This window comes from Diceros bicornis, chromosome 15, assembly GCF_020826845.1.
Source record: "Diceros bicornis minor isolate mBicDic1 chromosome 15, mDicBic1.mat.cur, whole genome shotgun sequence".
NCBI lineage: Eukaryota > Metazoa > Chordata > Mammalia > Perissodactyla > Rhinocerotidae > Diceros > Diceros bicornis.
Genome location: NC_080754.1, coordinates 43171709 through 43191217, shown reverse-complemented (window position 1 = coordinate 43191217; position 19509 = coordinate 43171709). Strand labels below are relative to the sequence as shown.

General features: G+C 37.1%; 1 protein-coding gene and 1 long non-coding RNA gene across 2 annotated transcripts in view; one reads left to right on the top strand and one right to left on the bottom strand.

The window, feature by feature from the left end:
- Nucleotides 1-19509, top strand: part of LOC131414945 (uncharacterized) — a 55886-nt gene that overhangs the window by 15323 nt on the left and 21054 nt on the right. The gene's annotated exons all lie outside the window — the stretch shown is intronic.
- The window catches only part of PEX5L (peroxisomal biogenesis factor 5 like), a 92640-nt gene that overhangs the window by 67307 nt on the left and 5824 nt on the right, over nt 1-19509 (bottom strand). The window contains exons 2-5 of the mRNA XM_058556294.1: nt 15375-15486; nt 7346-7540; nt 4278-4401; nt 3264-3360 (exon numbers count right to left, since the gene is read on the bottom strand). Of these exons, the coding sequence (XP_058412277.1) occupies nt 3264-3360; nt 4278-4401; nt 7346-7540; nt 15375-15486 (528 nt within the window). The remainder of the gene's footprint in view (nt 1-3263; nt 3361-4277; nt 4402-7345; nt 7541-15374; nt 15487-19509) is intronic.

Here is a 19509-nt window from a genome sequence, read left to right as displayed (position 1 = left end):
TTAAAGTTTAAACTGTTCTGGTTTGGCATACTGCCAACTTGATGAAATTATGTCCATGTGGAAGGAAGCATTTGCTGTGCCAAAGTCAGCAAAATCAGTGAGTTCCATGATTGCAACTAACTATTTGGGGAGCCTGGTTGCCACATATTCTCTTGAAGTCCAACTCAAGTTGGCAAGAACCTGTCTTGGAACTCTCCTTCCAGTGTCCAGATTTGAAAAAGAAATGCTTGAACCATCACTCTCCAGCAGAAGTTGGGTTCTTTTTCTTTTGCCTCATTACTATCTCAACCCATTTATGGAAAAAGCTAATTTTACATCATTGCCTTCTGTGTTTTTCTCCAATTCTTCAAAGGTTTTCTAGTTTTTCAGATTGCATAATTTCTTTAAACCATTAACTCCAGGGAATACTAATTACAGAGTTTGCATAAGTGTCAAGAAACTTTAGTCTTAAATATATAGAGATTATATAATTTCTTATAATCTGCCACTCTGATTAGTTTTTTCAAAACGCTATTTGAAAGAGACTAGTTTTTCCTTTGCCCCATCTTGAAAAGAAAATAAACTCACAGAATTCTACTCATTGTGAACTTCGATTCTCTTTGTGATCCTGAAATATGATTTTTAAACAAGGCTTGTAAATAGCTCCTCACCTGTTGAACCTAAAATTATTTATGTTGACTTAAGAGAGAAGAAAACATTTCCTTGATTTTCCTATGAACCATCTGAGTGACAGTGGAGCAGTAACAAGTTTCTGTGAGCTGAAATTGTTTACTGGAATAGTTTGCGAGTCAGTTTTAAGTCGAATTTTTATACCACCTTCATCACCTCATCCATATAAAATGATCATATATTTAAGAGCAGTATGCTATTAACAGTAAAAACATCTTTCTGTCTTCCATTACAAACAGATTAATCAGTCTATTCTCTTGCTGCTCCATTTGAGTGACTTGGTATTTTAGATGATTAAATCCCAATTCATGAAATTTTCCTAATTTAACCATAGGCTGGACTTTAACAGATTATGAATTCTTTAGTTTAGGCAAATGTTTTTTTTTTTATAATTGATTTTGTTTTTTTTTTGTGAGGAAGATCAGCCCTGAGCTAACATCCATGACAATCCTCCTCTTTTTGCTGAGGAAGACTGGCCCCGAGCTAACATCCGTGCCAATCTTCCTCCAGTTTATGTGGGACGTGGCCTCAGCATGGCCTGACAAGCAGTGTGTTGGTGCGCGCCCTGGATCCGAAACCGGGCCAACAGCAGCGGAGCGCGCGCACTTAACCGCTATGCCACGGGGTCGGCCCCCGGGCAAATCTTGACAAGTAAACATGCAGTGTTTTTAAAAAAAACAAATTAAGGAGTAAATGATTTACAAATAATTGGTAACCATCTAAAAAGATTTGCTATGATTTATCTGGACCAAGAACTGTCACAGTGCATTTTAAATTATGTCATGGAGGAAAATATTGGGAATCTCGTACAAATTTTCCAAAGCACATCATTTTTGCTTAAAGGCACACTGGTGGGTAAGTGGAAGGACAATGTGGGGGGGATGAAATCAGACAAACAGCAGGAGAGTAGCAGTTATTGGAATAATAAGATAAACGCATCGTGGGTCTTCATGACAACCAAGGACCCCAGCTGATCTTCCGCCCCCTCCAGCTTCCAATAGAACAGCCCACCTGTGCCAAGTCTCCCCCTGCTTCAGGAACAAACATTCTCTTGTACATTAAATTGCTCCCAGGATTCCAGTTTATGAAAGAGTACCAATTACTTTAGCTGAAGTCTAAATCTCGAACGCACTTATCAAGAAGTGTTCCTCTAATAAATATTATCAATTTTCTTTTTAAAAAGATACATTCAGAATGAACACAGAGAAAGAAAACACATTTTCAGGCTATATTTACAATTCATTAAGCTCCCCAGGGCTATTTGTTCTGCAAGTTAGTTGACTTGTTTTCCAGCAGAGTTCTGGGAGCAGTAGTGTCCACTCCTCTCTTGTGGAGGGCGAGGTGTATGTGGGGGTGCTATTAGTGGCCTAGAAAGATTTCCAGAGACTCTTCATTTCCTCAGCATTTCCTCTCTGTGTCCTCCTCTCTGCTACTTACAAGTTGTGGGTGCATAGATGAGTTTCTTAATCTCACTGTGCCTTAGTTTCCCCTTTTATAAAATGGGAGTAATAGAGGAACTACCACATAGAGCCATTTGTTAGGATCAAATGAGCTAATAAATATTAGAAGACCTTATCATAGCACTCAATAATATTTGCTATTATCATAATTATCCCTTTATTTCACCTCAAACAATATATCTCCCCTCTTCATTTCGATTTCTTATCTAGTAAACTCAAGAAAATTTCTCTTGCTCACTTCATCTCACTTCTTTTCAACGAGACTGTAGAATGCACGAATGTGGACACATTTCTTAAGAGATCTTCATGGTTTTAGATCAAGGCTATACCTTGTAAAGTGTTTGAGTGAAATGAAAAGATTGAGACAAACTTTGGTCTTCTTGGCACAGTCTTAACCATAGGCAATAACTAGTTATAGACAAGCCAGTTATCCTGGAGTCGAGGGTCAAGTAGTGGACAGACAGTTCTGGGTCACACCCTACTTCCACCAGTGATTAGTTGAGTGCCCCAGAAAAAGGATTTTTGACTTCACTGAGACTCTCTGAAGGATCTTTAAAGTGAGGCTAATAATAACTCACTGGATTATTTGAGTATTCGATATAACATATGAAAAGTACATAGTAGAGTCCCTAATACTTAAGTGGGCACTCACAAATGGTAGCTCTTAATATTATTACTGCTAATACTACAATTATTTATCCCTTAGCATGATGTATATTTTAATGTGACAGTCAGGATCCTGATGTGTAAGTACCTTGTTCCACAGGCCACAGATGTGAATGAACACTCAGAATGTAATTTCTTCTCTGTGTTCTGTTACATAAAGAGTGCTAATACTGGAGTAGGACAGATTTTGTATTGCAAAATAACGGAACGGTAAATGGAAGAACAAGGAAAAAGTGCTAAGTACACAGTGAATTCATTAACACATTTTCCAGCCAAATATATACATATATATATAATATATATCATCAGTTATTTTAAGCATTGAGACAGATACTGAGTGAGAAAGCATACAAAATACAAAATACAGAAAAAGCACTTCAAACTTTTTTGTGCAAAATTAAGTAAAATATTTATGATATAAATTATCTATCAGAAAATACGGGTTCATTGAAGAATCATTTTTGTTACCTGTGTCGGAGGCACTAATTCCAACTCTGAAGCTGACTCCAAGTTGAGGGCGCTTTTCCCACCACTCAGTTCTGGTTGAGATCTGTGCTCTGAGGACCTGTGAGGGATGAATGCAGGAAATTAGTGTCCAGTGAGAAACAAATTCAGCTAGAAACTCAGCCAAGAAACCTAGTTAATTTGGATCATTGAGAGCCATGGTAACAAAGCTCTCATCAGAATTTTGATGAAAACGATAAACTTTATATATTTCTACTATAATGACTAGGTTCAGAATTTAAGTGGCTGCAATGTACTAGCTGTTATCGTCTCTGGTTGATTTAGAATTTAGTTCAATTAGGTGCAAAAAGTAAAGAAATGCAATAAAAAGTAAATAAATGTTTTTGTTACAGAAAGTTCTGCTTTATTAAAAAGTATTTTTTGGGGGAGAGGAGCTTTTCATAAAGTGTCTCGGATGTGATTTGATTTTTATATAGAATTTGAAATATAATAAATGGAGATGTGTGAGGGGCAACAGGAGGCTGAAATAGGCTACCCTTTAGGAAGCTTTAAAAACATGGTAAACCTCAGGTGGCCAAATTTTCTCAGGGGCATCCATGGATTATTCTTAATTAGTGCTTTATCTGACAGTGGATGATTAAGAAAGTCAGAAAAGGTTACCTGTGTAGCCATAAAAATTTAATTTAGCCGTCTTTCGTGTAATATATTGAATATGCACGCATATGTAAATACACACATGTACCTATTTTGATTGATCAGCTCAGTTACACATTCAGAAAATTACCCACCAAATACTGAATTATGAAACTACCAAAATCCTTATTGGCTGACTATTTGACAATTCAGATGAACTAATTTAGTTTGTAGATGCCACAATAATTAATATTGATATATAGGGGGTTATACATGACACCAAGTGTCTGGATTGACTTAACTCATTGGTTACTTCAGTACATGAGAGAAATACCCATATAGTTGACACATAAAAGACTATTTTCTGATATTAAAATATCTTACCACAAGAGTTCTTTTGATCCAGTTCTAGATGAGCATGATTTTCTCTCTGCCATTGGGTGCCCTTTGCTATTTCGATCTCCATGAAACTTAACATCATCCCATTTTTCCAGTTGTGTTTGAATGTCTGCTAAGGAGAGAGGAAGGGGGCGAGGGGGAAGGGGGAAAATATGAGGTGCAGAGAGAAAAAGAGAGATTAATTAAGGCTGAGAAATCTCATACAAGTGAACTTTACTCAAATGATGCTCTCCAACCCCAAGACCAAAGGTTGCATGAAAAGTCATTCAACCATGTGCAGCTAAATAAAAATGAGCCCTATTAGGAGAAATTGGATTGCTTTTACAGTTAAACAATCTTGAATTTATTTCAAGAGCTGTGTGCATTCTGAATTCTGCATATGAGCCCAGGGGATCTGGTATAGACTGAGCATATGGACTACTATCCTATTGGTCTCCAGCTAAGGAGGTGGCTTTGAGGCATTTCAGCCACGTTTCTAGAAAGAAGTTCTGTTTAAAGAGATGAGCCTCGTTGTTAAAAGGAGGTGGGAAGAGACTGGAACACTCTACACAGCTTTGTGTAGACTGCTTAATTTTTCACCAAAGGAGGGAATTTATAATGGGGATAGAGAGAAAGAAGGCAATGGAGAAAGCCAAGAGAATGCTAGAACTATTTTTCCCCTGTGGCTTAATTCTTGCAGACAAAGAACCTGGCTGCGTTCTCTCTCATTAACAGGTGTGTGACTGTAAACACACCACTTAAAAAACCTTGAGAGTCAGTGTTTTAATTTATAAAAAATGGGTTTGCAGTCCATGTCCTCTAAAGTTCTTTAAGGGTTTTTTTGACTTCTTCACAAGGTACTTTTCCAAAAGCAGAGAAATGAAATTTTCATTTACATGTTTATTGTGTTATAATGTATTTAACAATATATCCTTATACAAATGTAAAAATTTCATTTATTCATTTGTACAGTTGAATAAACCTAAAACACATTAACGGTAAGGAAATGTTGGAGATAGGTATAAGGTTTTCCTCCAAAGAGACAGGCCTCAAAGAGGGATACGGCAGGGGGAGAGGAGATCCTGTGTATGCAACTGGTTTGAACAATGTGTTGGTTCTCTTCTCTTTCTCTATGATCTATTCTTGGGTGATCTCATCTACACCCATGATTGCCACACGCATTCATAGGCTTCTGGTTTTCAAATCTCCATTTCCTGCTCGGCTCTCCTTCCCAAGTTCTAGATCTATATATTTAGTAATCTATTGGACATCTCCACAGAGAAGTCCCACAATTTCCTCAAATATAACAAGGTCAAAATTGAACTCAATAGTTTCCACCCTGACTTCCTCCTTCTCTCCTTCCCCTCTTGTATCCCCATCACAGAGTGTGGCACCTTCTCTATGTCTTCCTTGCTGGCATACATATCCACTCAGTCCACAAGTCCTGTTTTAAATTTTTGTGAATCTGTCTCCCTCTCACTATCCCCTCTGTCACTTTCTTAGATATGTGTACTGGTCTCCCTGCCTCCACTCCTTCCTACACACATCCACTAGAGAAGAATTTTTCTAAAATAGAATCTGTTGATGTCACTCCTCTGGGTAAAATCCTTCAACTCCACCCTCTCCCCAAACACATGCATGACATCCAAGAACTCCCATTATCTGGTCACTAGTGACTTGCAGACTTATTTCTCACTACGCTACCATTCTTCAATACTACTGCAATACTTGTATTTGCTTGAAAAGACATCTGTCTGTGTTTGCTATTTATGTGTGAATCCCTTTCTCTTCTGCATCAGGAATGTGCTGCCCTTCTCCCCACCTTGCTCTGATCCATATTTTTCATCTGGCAAATCCCTACTCATCCCTCAAGACTCTGCTCACATAGTACCTCCTATAAGACACCTTCTACAACCCCCTGGCTGGGTCAGGGGCTCTATGAAGGTGTTCGTGTAGCAACTAACCTGGGTTTCTCTTTATTGCAGCATATAGTCCACAGTTTATTATAATCATTTAATCATTTTTCTATCTCCCCACTAGACTGTAAACTTACTAAGGGGCAGAGAGCTTATGTGCTTTATCTTCGTATTCCTAGCACATAGTATGGAACACAGTAGGTATTTAGAGAAATGTTTACTGAACAAATAAATTAATTAATTCATGACGATCTAACACATACATATTACAGTGCTAAGCGATTTCACATATATATCCCATTTAATCTCCAAAACCTTATGGATAAATTACTAATATGCTTATTTTATGAATATTCACCCACAAATATGTATACATGCACACATCAGTCAGTCACAGCCTGGAGAGATACATGTTCCCCTTGGCTTTCTGAAATACCTGCCATATTTCTTTCTCTCGAGAAAGGAGAGTTTAATTTGACTGCTTCCATGAGCTGAGGTTAAGGTCTCCTTTCTCAGGAAGATATATAGTGGATAAAAGTATGGGCTTTGAAGTTAATTAGAGCTAGGCTCAAATTCCAGCTCTTCCTCACGCTAACTGAGACCTTAGGCAAGTTATTTAAATTTGAAATCTGGTTACTCAATTATATCAAAGAGTTGTGATGAATTAATCGGCTAATATATGTCAGTCATGTAGCGCAGTCCTGGACACTGTAAGCCATCAATAAATGGTAGCTGTTATTATTGTATCAGACGTATCAGCATGCATGTTACACGTTACTGTTCCATCTGGCTGTTTCTGGACCTTGGGTTAGAGTTTTCTCTCTCTCTCGACTATCTCTCTTCCCCTCTAGACTGAATGCTCCTAGAGAGCAAGATTCATTAATTTTATCGTAACTCCAGTACCTAGTATAATGCCTGCCATCTATCAAGAACTCAATACATGTGGGTTGAATAAATAAATGAATGAATCCACTTCAGTTATGCAAAGTTGAGCTCCCCAACTGCTGTTTAATCCAAGCACAAAGAAGTGTGTCCTGCCCAGTTTCTTACCTGGAATTAACCTTTTCTACTGCTTTGCCCATGGTTTTAATGTTATTTGTGGAACTTCCTTGTTTCAAGGCGAGGGTGAGCATCAGCAGACACAAGCTATTGCCTTACCTAAATCTAAGGATGCCGTCTCTGGGCCTCGGAGGGGCTGGCCTCTCTGCTCAGCATCTGCACTGATGAGGTCAGTTCCATCAGCCTTTTTCTTGAGGGATGAGGTTTTTGACGAGGCCTCCAACTTCTTGGCTTTGGTTTGGGTTTGAGAGACGGGTTCACTCAGGTCAAGGAGATCTAAGCCTGTGGTCAATACTATCAGGGATGGAAGAGGTTAACATAAGCCCACTCACTATTCTGACATTTTTTTTTTAAAAATAGGTTTCAGTTTGGTACAGAAGGATTTTGTGCTTGTAGCGCAGGTTAGAAGCACCAAATTAAGTGACCATTGATTTATGAAGACAGTTTGTACTTAGACTGGGAAGTTTGCTGCATGTTCTCCTTTATTTGGCCTGGTACAAATCCACAAGATAGGACCTAGGCCAGCCTCACCAGTGATGAAGGTTTGAATGAAATTAACACCATAAAATTGAACCTGAGTTCAGGTACTATTTACTTAAGGCTTTGCTTTATTTATAGAGAGGTTTATTTTAGATTGCAACTTTTCCAGAGAAGAGTCAATCTATCATATTCAGAGATATGCTTGCAAAACAGTTATGAGGAAGATTTGGTGAAGTTTCTGAATGTCTTTCTGTATTAATTTTAAACCACTAAAGTATACAGAGTATAAAAGAATGCTGTTAATCATCTTTTATTTAATTAAGCAGTTCAATCAGAAAATGGCCCGCTGTTTAGTTTCACACTAGAGAGGTATTTTATAATCTATAGTTGATGAATAGGTACACATGTTAATGCCTTTGCTGCTTAATATGCAAATTTAAATTTCAACATAGCAAACCATAAAATGGTTACACTTTTATTTCCTAGCAGGTTGATTACATTGTGTTAAATACTCTAATGAAGGCAGAAATAATAATTTGTTCAAATGCGAACTAGGCGAATGAGAATTAAAAAGGCAAGCTTTGTAACTCTTCATTCTTCTTTCTCTTACCGTGCAAATAACCAGTGTTTGACTAGCCCATTGTGAGAAATGGGAAATTCCAATTAGAGAAGGCCCTCCAGCCCTACCTCTCCACCAGCCCTGGCGCCTGAGGGGCTTGCTTCTGAACTGGCCTGCTGGCTTCCTGGCCTAGGATCTCTTCACCCAGCTAGCTTTGGAAAGCCACCAAAGTGACAGAGAAACTCTGTGTTAACCCTCCCTGGCACCATCTACAACAACCACTGCCCCACTCCTCTCTCTGATCTCCCAGCTTTTCCTCTTGGAGGGAATGGATTTTTGCTGATGTCTCAACACTCTTCCATCTGCTTCCCTCTTCCACTCAAGGCAAGATTAGGGCTCATTTGAGCTCACAACCAGGATTTCTTTAATACCTTACTGTCCTCACGAGCTAACCATCTCTATGGGATCCTTGTGATAGTATGTCAAGCTTTATGTCAATAATCTTGTTCTCTGATTTCAACTACAAATCACAGTGGTTGGATGTTGATGGTGAAGTGGAAAGACCTGGCTCTACCACTGCTTAGCTGTGTGACTTGGAGTGAGTTTCTTGACCTCTCTGAGTTTAAATTTCCTCATCTGAAAAGTGGGGAATTAATAGTCTGTCTTTTAGGTATGATATATAAGGTTAAATTATCTAATTTGTAAAAAAGTGCCAGGCATACAATAGGTACTCAGTAAATGTTATTTCCATTCTTTGGTGGCCAATTTGTGATGCTTTTCTTTCCTTTGCTTTTTGTTGATCTCTTCCTATTTTCCCTGCTCCTTTCTATTTTTGGCAAGAATCAGATCCACACACTGAAAGAAAGAGGAAACACTACTGGGAATAAAACAGAGGATGAGACAAAGATATTGGTTCTACAGAAGACAGTATGAAGTAAATTTATCATAAAATGGCCTGAAAGTGTCAGCTTATCTCATCTGAGTCTTCCTGAGGAGATGGAAGCCACTTTCCAAGGCTAAGATGCTCTGCCATATGAGGAGTGTTCTGTGGCTAGCATGTACTTGAATGTGGGAAGAAAGCAGTGGCTTTCAGAGCCAAGCTGCCTGGATTTATGTCTAAAATTTAAGCATGGCAAGCAGCCAAGACAGGCTAGGATGCCACACATTTCATATCTTTTAAATGTTTACAAAGAAATTTCCAGGCCACTGTTACATTGGCAGAGATTCTAGATCCACTGTGACTTCCTTATAATAGATAGAAAAAAGTGGATAACAGTCTCTGGAATGCCATATATGTCTTTTTACTAATTGTACAAATGATTAGGAATTAGTCATTTGCTCCTAGACTTCTTTTAGAAGCAAATTATATAGAAATTGTCTACTTGTATATAGGAAGTACATTTGTTATGTAATAATAACTGGTGAGTATTAATGTAATTCTATATCTGCTTCTCACCATTCAGAATAAATTAATTACTAAAAGAGTGAATTGTGAATTCAAACTTGGCTCAGTAATGTTCTTTCGTCCTCCAAACTGTCCTCGGTATTTCCTGTGTTTGTTCTGAGCCCTCTGTTCCTTTGTTCTTTTCCCAGCAAATCTGAAACAAATGCTTGGCACACACAAAAGGCCTCATTTGTTACCCAGTTGATGAAGAGGTGGCTTGGAGGTTGAATGGCAGGCTTTGAAGCTGTAAGAGTCCTTGGGGACCACAATTTCAAAAGCATAGAAGGATGGGTGCAGCCTTTTACTTTTGGGAGGAAGACAAATCGCATTTTAGCGTGTATGTGTGTGCACTTTAGTTAAGACTTGAAAATAAAGGGTCTCACTGTTCCACATGGGCTTCAAAAATAGCATACCTTGACCTGGAAGGGGGTGTCTGCTCTGCTGATTTTCTTAACCCAATTTTAAAGACTCTCTTAGGCACATGAGGTTTGGGTTCCAGAATCTGTGTGTTTAAATTAAGATAACCTCTTATAGTGGATGTGAAAATGTGTGTGTGCAAGTGTATATGTGTGCATGTTTGTGTGTGTGAGAGAGAGAGAGACTTGAAGATGTTATCCAGCTGGCTTTGGAGATAGAGGAAAGGGCCACAAGCCAAGGAATTCCAGGTGCCTTCTAGAAGCTGGAAAAAGTAAGGAAACAAATTCTCCTTTAGAGTCTCCTTTAGAGAAGGAATGCAGCCCTGCTAACACCTTGATTTTAGGACTGCTGACTTCCAGAATTATAGAATAATAAATTTGTGTTGTTTTAAGCCACTGAATTTGTGGTAATTTGTTACAGCAGCAATAGGAAACTAATACAGCTGCTAGGTTGCTGTCCATTCCAGGATTCACATCACTCCTAAGCTCATCTTTTTCACCACTCCTCTCTAGACTTTATCTGAACCTGGAGGCAATGTGCTGACTCTATTGATGTGGCTTTGATTTTTTTGTTTGTTTGTTTAACTCCCAATTATTTGGCAGTTTGGGTAGTCTGAGGCATAATTTAAATAGTTGGCAATCTCAGAAACTTCTTTTTTTTGGATAACCTAATTCCATTGGGTAGAATTTCCTGAAGATGGAAGGTGTAATACATTATGTATTTGTTTCCATCTATCTCAAGGACACCTGATTGAAGATCACAACCTATTGAGCTGGAAGGATCCCACAGGGCACTGAAGATGTTTATGAATACTAGATTACCTGGGCCCTGGGAGGTGAGGCTGCTTAAAACAATTAGAATAAAATAGCACCTACTTTGAAGCCTTGATTTGATACTTTGGTGGTAAACACGATGCCATTAACGCCACTACAGTATAATGAGCCTCAGTTTTTTAGGGAATTTCTCTAAAGGAATAAATCTGCATGGAGTGGTCAGAGAGGACAGATTGTGGGAGAATCCTGACTGGTGCAGACACAGTATGCCACAAGGAACTGATGGGATCTCTGTTCTGTTTTGTAAGCTACCCTGGCATTCCAGAAAACATGGTATTCTTTAATGTAATGGCTACAAAGTAAAGTCCTTTAGGAAGGATATTGTCAGTGACATCAAATAAATAAATTGGACTTTAATAATTCACCCAACTTTGCCTTTTTATTGGAATATGTAATCAAAGCTACTTCTCAAATTTCTAAGTTCTCTCAAGAGGAATGCCATTGGGTTTATGGCTACTTGGGCTTAATAAAAATGTATTTTGTAAATATTACACTAATTTTGCAGTTAAGATATTTAATTAGGTGGCTGTGACGGGATTGTGAACTTTGTTAAGGGTAGCTCTTCCCTTATATATAGGGGTCTCATATAGGTATACAGGTCCCATTTCAAGGAGTGAGATTATTTTTTTTAAACCATGAAAAATTCTTCTATAGTAACTGTCAATCTGATGGCTCAAGTTTATGGATGAAATTCTTTTAGATTATGTAGACTGATAAATGCAAACTAAGTACTCCTGTTTTTCTTGCTCTTTAGAAAAGATCTTTTCCTTTACTTGACGTATATTAGATTTTTTGAGAGATTACAGACCAACAAGTTATAACTGCAAGTTTTATAGTAATTACTTGCCCTATAATCTAATCACTATCTTAAAATATCTATTGTCTAGTTACTTTCAGAGCATTTGCTCTAGGCATCTGTGTATAATATATATTTATTTGCCATTTTAAGATCAAAGATGTTTAACCTTGGCCTACCTACCATCCAGGGATACAGTTTGAGAGGGCAAAGGAATTAGCTATCTATCTAGATTACTGATGAATTAAAGATAATTTAGGATATTAATGGCAAAAATATGGAAAACATCCTTATTTGATGGCTTGAAGTTATCATCATTGGATGACAAAAAGTTAATTCTAATGTAGAAACAAGTAGAAAGTAAAAAAGATAATTGAAATATTTAAGAAAAAATATAATTTAGAACTTCTGAGGCAGAAGATTAATATGTTCTTTTAGGTTAGCAGAGAAAAAAACCTCATCATTTGACCTTTAGAAGTGGTAAATATTTCCTATAATGTTTACTTTGTGTTAATTTATATAACAAGTATATTCCTTAAACATTTAAGTAAATGTCAAGATGGTGGCACACTGGCTTTATTTTTCCATTGGAAGAAGATGCCAAGTATAAATGCCTCTCATCTGAATACAAGATTTGCCAAATTTCTCCTTGATTGACTTGGTACAAACTTGAAGGAGGTTTTCTTCCATATTTCCATTGTTCTTCAAACAATTCCAAGATTGTTTAATATCCATTTCTTATGTATAAAGATATACATAGTGCCTGAGATGTAATAGACACTTAATGTTCAATGACTATTCTGATATCTCAATGTAATTTCATACTATTCTATAAAATGACAATGATTGAAAGTTACTATTTTTTACTAAAAATTTGGACAGAAAATGATAACTATACTGTTTGCCCAGAAATCTTAGCTAAAAATTATTGGACCAAATTAGAATTCTTCCCAAGGTGTTTGTATGCTACAACTTTTCCTATTTAAAGATGTGTAATAATGTGAATTATGTTGCATTTTGAGATAGAGATTCTGGGTTTTGTAATAATTTTAAAAAACTATATTCTTTAGGGATTAAAAAAATATAGTGTTTCTGCCTTGAGATATACTTTTAAGGTTAAAAAACATACTATCAAACAAGAGTCTTCCTTCAGGATAAAAATCTGTGTGATCCAGATGCACCGAACGCTGAGGCTGAGGAAAGAAAAATCCAGAGTCTCAAAATACCATTTTTCCTGACCCCCTACTTTGGTGGGTGTTGTGGATTGAATTGTATCCCCCAAAACTCATATGTTGAAGGCTTAACTCCCAGTAGCTCAGAATATGACTTTATTTGGAAATAGGGTCATTGGAGATGCAATTAGTTAAGATGAGTCATATTGGAGTAGGGTAGGCCTATACTCCAATAAGACTGGTGTACTTATAAGAAGGGGAGATTTGGACACAGAGATTGACATGCCCACAGGGAGACATGCACATCGGGAGAATATCATGTGAAGATTGGAGTTACGCTGCCATAAGCCAAGGAACTGCCGGAAACTAGGCAAGAGGCCTGGAATATCTACATCCTCCCCAAGCACCCTCAGAGGGACGATGGCCCTCCTGACACCTTGATTTTGGACTTCTAACTTCCAGAATTGTGAGACAATAAATTTCTGTTGTTTACTCCACTCAGTTTGTGGAATTTTGTCATGGCAGTCCTAGGAAACTAATACAGGAGGCAAGACTGTAGGTATTGGGATCGCAAGAAATTACACATTCTTTTGACTTTTTTCCTCCAATATTTCACAGGTCTCTCTTTTACAGGTTAGAAAAATCAACGTGAAAAGTCGCTTTTGAGTCAAATATTATGCTGCTCTCTCCAGTGGGCCTTTCCTAAGTGACTTAGTTTTAGCATCAGTGAGAACTGGAAAGTGGAGAGGGTACTAGAATAAAGATCTGAGAATTCTATGCTTTGTAGCTTTTTCCTAAAACAGCAGAAACTTCTCAGTGCATCCAATTCTCATGGATTTTCCTGCAATTAGAGACACAAGACTCCTCTGTATTTTTCTAGGGGTGGCTCTCCAGTTTTGGAGGGGTGAGCTCCAGTTTCATAGATAAGGAGGATGAATCTGATCTGATAGGATCTGAACTTCTTTAATTTCCTGCCTAAAAGGTACCAAGTAGAATTCTATTTGCTTGATTACTCCAGGTGATAGTTGAATTTAGAAAATGATTGCTTTGGTCTGATATAAAGAAAGTTCATGCATTTGAAAAGGGAAGTGTTGGGTGTACTGTTTTTCCCGCCTGATATCTGACAGTAATGGTAACACCTGTTAGAGCTTACATGGTGTTAAGCACTTACATAGATTGCTTCATTTAATCTTCCCAAGTAACCTATGAGATACAGATCTTACTATTATTAGATAGATGACGAAACAGACTTAGTTAAGCAACTTGCCCAAGGACACAGAGCTGCTAAGTGGCAGAGCTGAGGTTTGAAATCACTAAGTTTGATCCCAGAGAACGCAGACTACATTCCCCCATAAAGTGCCTCTGTCTTGTTGTAATTTGTAGCATTTTTAAAAAATCACAATTTCCTTCATCAGTGATTTTCTTCACTTACTTAAAAGTATAATGAAAATATGTCAGACAACAGCAAGCTGACATGATGGGAAAATGGAATGAATTTAACAAGACAGTATATGATTATCCTCTCCTTTTTCTGTTAACTTCCCTTCTGCAATCCAACATAACCTTTGTCCTTTGATTCTAAACATCATTTTTTCATTCTTATTTAAACAATGTGCCTTCGAATGTGAATGTTGACTGAATGAAATCAATGCAGAAAGGCTGTTTCTGATACAGAAGGTGAAAAGTAGCTTGAGTCAAATCTTGTGTTGCTCCCTCAGGAGGGGCCCTACCTAACTGACTTAGTTTTAGCATCAGTGGGAACTGGAAAATGCAGAGGGTACTAGAGAAGGTGTGATTGATACCAGTGGCATCCTGCATTCACTTACTGGATGAATATTTATTCGTGCCTATATGGGCCTATACAGATAATAGTTTACTGTTTGAGTATGTTTAATTCCAGAAGAATGTTGAAATAAATTGTTGTAAGAGGGAGCAAGTAACACATTTACATGACAGAAAAATGAAATTGGCTCTATAATAACCCAAGTCTCTAAGACATTTTAATTGTCATTTCAATCGGCTTGAAGGGGATGCCTACATTTTTATTTTACTGGACTTTTGTCATACAAAATATTTCCAGCCGGAACCTTAAAAACCTTGCTCTGAAATAGATGCTTTTGTTTTAAAAATTTCCTAATGTGATGTGACTTGAGATGGGAGGATGTAAATATGAAAATACGCATAAGAAAATGATTCATTGCTAATAGTGGTACACTGATGTTCAGCAAAATTGGTTGGGTAATATACATCACACTTTCTTGTATAATGAAAAGTGATTTATTGGTATGCTGAATAGTATATGCTCTAAAGTTTCATTTGGTTGCAAACATTATTCTCCACTTAAAATGCATTGTGGAAAGAAAATGTGCATTTTACTATAGTGAAAATGAACTCCTCTTGAGGATCAGTTAAAAGCGAAAGAATTACCGGCTGTGTTGGACGTTACTGGCCTTGCTATTGCCTCCGATTTGGTTTCACAGAGAAAGTCATCGATGGAGGGACTCAGGAGGGGTCTGCTTTCTTGCTGTTCATTCACCAGCTGAGAACAAATGAACACAGGTGTCAAAGGGCTTTGTTAAACTGCAGAATCAGATGAATTAAAATGCAGCCTTGCAACAAAATGAGAATAGCAAGCCTACCAAAAAATAAATAAATCAATAAATAATGGGGTAGGGGCAAGAAAAAAAAATACTAAGGGATGGGGAATGAGCCTTTTAGCACTGTCAACATATTTTTGATGCAGCCAACTTCACTTTTTATAGCTTAAGCCTTTTTTTTTCGCTTCTAGAACAGTTTTAGAATTATCCTTTAATTTCAATATGTAGAAAATCACATCTATTGAATCAGAGTTCCTAAGGGCCAATCTCACTCTTCATTTGGACAAAAAGCTCCTGCCTGAGACCTGGAACAGTGGCTTCAGACGTTCCGGTTAGGACAGGTCAGCCAGTGTTACGTGGGAAGTGCATACACATGGATCCGTGTGTGGATAAACACTCCTTTTCTCCCTCTCTTAAAAAGCTCAAGTCACCTACAGGCACACACCCTTCCTTACATTTCCTTGGAATGCTTTTGTAGCGCATAACAAACATTATTTTGGGAGAGTGGAAAATATTGTCATGTTAACAGCACAGATATCCAGTAGATATGTTTGTGAAAATCTGCATGTAAAATAGATTTCTGTAAATTCAGTTATATTTTCCCATTGGCTTGCTCTCTAATTTCAGAAATCTTTCAGATTGATTTTTAGTGGGTCTCTAATTATCAGTGGCAGACAACTATTTACTTTCAATTATTTCGCACCTCTTTGAATCCAGACTTCCTCAGGTTCTGTTTCTATGGTTAAGGGAAAAAATACACTTCTGATACACAAGTGGTTAATCCTTCAAATAACTGTCTTAGTTTTTCAGGAGTTTTCATATTGGCCTTTCTTAAAATGGGCACAGTCATCAGTTTTCTACTTGTTGTAAGAAAAATGATGTGCCTAAAAATCTCCAGATTTTTAAATATTTATTTGCAAGGCTGTATTTTAAGAGACACAAAATAACAAATGAAGTGTTTGGAGTATTACCAAATCAAAATATTTTCTATGACTCTACTCACTTTCACTTCATTGTTTCTTTGGCACAATGTCAGTGGTATTATAGATTAGAGCTTATGGAAGATGGCAAGAGACCTAAATAATGGTGAATATAGAAAGAAAAAATGCAATTCTATTATTGCTGAAGGAGGAATATGGAAACATTCAGTGATCATTTGGAGATTGAAAACCAAGAGGCACATTTGGTACTTTTACATATTCATGCTACTGTCCAAACATGGATAAATCTCAGATCTTCGCTAGTGTTTAAGATTTTGACATGGAGTTGGCAATTTGATTTTCATACATATTAATTTGTGGACATTATTGAGGGATAAGCATTGAGAGTGCCCCTTTTCTTTTAGTGTTGAAGTTCCAGCGATAGAAATGTCTTCACTTATTATAAGTTTTAATGTTACTAGGAATAAAGACTCACAGATTTCTCTAGGAATCAAATTATCCAAGGTCTGTTTTAGTCTTAACCTTTTTTAGGATGTTCCTTTAACCATGAATGAAACTCTGCATTTTGTTTTCTGAATTTGAACATTCCTGGATATCATCCATCCTCTTTATATTGAAATATTTTTGAATGTAGAGGGACTATGAGCCTCCCATGTTTCTGGGATAAAATAGATTTGAATTTTTGTAAATGCCATGGTCTATTTGAGTTTAGGAGTGATTTATAGTATTTTCTGGCATGAAAGTCAATATTATTATCCAGAAATGTAGTTGAAAGCACTGGTATAGAATATAATATACTAGAAAATGAAGAAATGGCTAAACATCAGTGATTCTGTGAGCTCTTCTGAAAATGTGATTAGTTTTCCAGAATCTGTATTTCATTTATAGTTAGTTCATGTAAAAACTATGTGTATGCAACAGTTTCCAAAAGAGCCGTACATTAATGTATATTTCCTGGTAGAACTTGCCCTTTTAAACATATGTACTTAGAGTAATGAACACATCTAGTGTGCTATCACCATAGTGATGTGGTCCTGACTTAGCAACAATGCCCAACCTCTAGGCTGTGGCATTCTCACAGCTGTCACGGGACATCTGAACTCTGCTGTGCTATAAACATTCATGGAGGATGAAGGTCACTACCAAATATGGCACCACACTATACACACAGAAGTTCTTGCAACAGGCTTGCATTTACTAAGCAGTGCATTCTGTGCATTCTGATTACTTGGTCTCTGGTTCTAGGTCTTATTGACATAGTGGCTAGAGTGTGTAAGGTGCAAAGATTAAACACAACCAATACAACTATGACTTTAAAAGTATAAATATGTATGTGTGATGTCATAACTATCTCTTTAATAGCCATTATTTCTCCGAAGAAGCCTAATTTTATTGATAGATAACTAAGAATAATTTAGTTATTCTCTTAGTCATGATTTTGAGAAATATCAACTGTTATATAAAAATAAGTATGAATTATATTCCACAAAAGTCCCCTTGTACTTTTTCTTTACTTTAGATACAATTAAATTCCTTTGTAAAACAAAGTACTAATAATTTATTTCCAAATTAGAGGTCTGTGACTAGATGTGTGGAATTGGCCTAAATTTCTGTAGATACTTTTAGTTGTAAAGGCTGAAAAACTATAGTTTAAATTTGATAGAAGAATTCTAGCAAGTGAGGCCTTTGTCCACATGAACATCTAAATCGAAGAACAAAGGAAAAGGCACAATTGAGAGGCCCATCCTTTTAGGCAAATCTATTTTATCAAAGGTACTGGGATTTTTTTGAAGTCTCTCTCCTCATTCAAACCTCAGACCTATTTTCTGGAGAAAGTACCTCTAGTGTTCTCGATTTTCTCAGCGTAGGAAGAAAGGAATACCAAAGAGGAGTTTGTTCAGAGAGACCCCAGGGAGCCTAGGACTAAGATGTGGCCTCTCCAGTCTTCTTCTAAACCTCCGCCTCACAAGGTCAGTGTCTCTTCCAGACCTACTATCTTGTTTCTGACCACAGTTCACACCTTGACTGATGGAGTTGTTATGACTGCCCAATTCCCATAACCGAGCTGCTCCTGTGTCTTTCTTCCATAGATACAAATCAAAGAGAAAGTTACAAACTACTTTCTGAGTCAGTGTTTTTCAATCTGGAGCACAGTTTAGCTGCTGGGAAATGCTGGGGTTGGAGTGGAGATAGTGGCAGGGCTCAGAGGGGAAGAAGATAAAGGGTCAGATTTCAGATAGCATGGAAAGGTAATTTTGGAACTGAAAGTTTTTTGGTTTTGATTGAGATACGGAAGATGAAACAGGAGATATCATGAAGAAATCTTTTCTTATAAGCTCTGAGGTAAGAGGCTATGTCTTACTTGTATTTATATCCTTCACAACTTTGAATAGAATGTCTTTATATAAGAGGGGCTCAATAAATGGCTACCAAATGGGACAGTGACTTTGCAGAAACTGCAGATATAATAATGTCTATCTCAAACAGTCCAATTTTGAACCATCTTCAGTTGGATGAATTTAGGAATCATTATTTTAGCCATACTAAGTCCCATTTTATTTTGATTTGTATAGCTTAGAATACCTTTTCACATGCCCCCCTCCATGTTTTCAAAAAAGTTTACGGTTTTCCTATGGTGACTTGAGAATAAATAAATCTTTTAGGTCATAAAAGAAAATTACAAACTGAACTGAATCCCCCAAATAGTTCCCTGAAGCTTTACTTCCAACATGTATGCCATTTATTCTCTCCCTATTCATTGGAATATACATCTTATTGACTTTCTATCAGAATTACTTCTTTCAGTTTGAAAATACTTTATGAACTTACCTCATTTCATCCTTCAGGTACAGAGTACACTGGTGTCATAATAATAAAAGGTGAGTCAAAAGGCTTCCAATTTTTTTTGAATAACTGAGTTGGACTGATTGCCATTTTGGTCCAACCAGATTATCATAATTGAGTTAAAATGACTCACTTCATTAGGTGCTAAGGCCTTTGTCTCACTTTGTTTACATTTTAAAT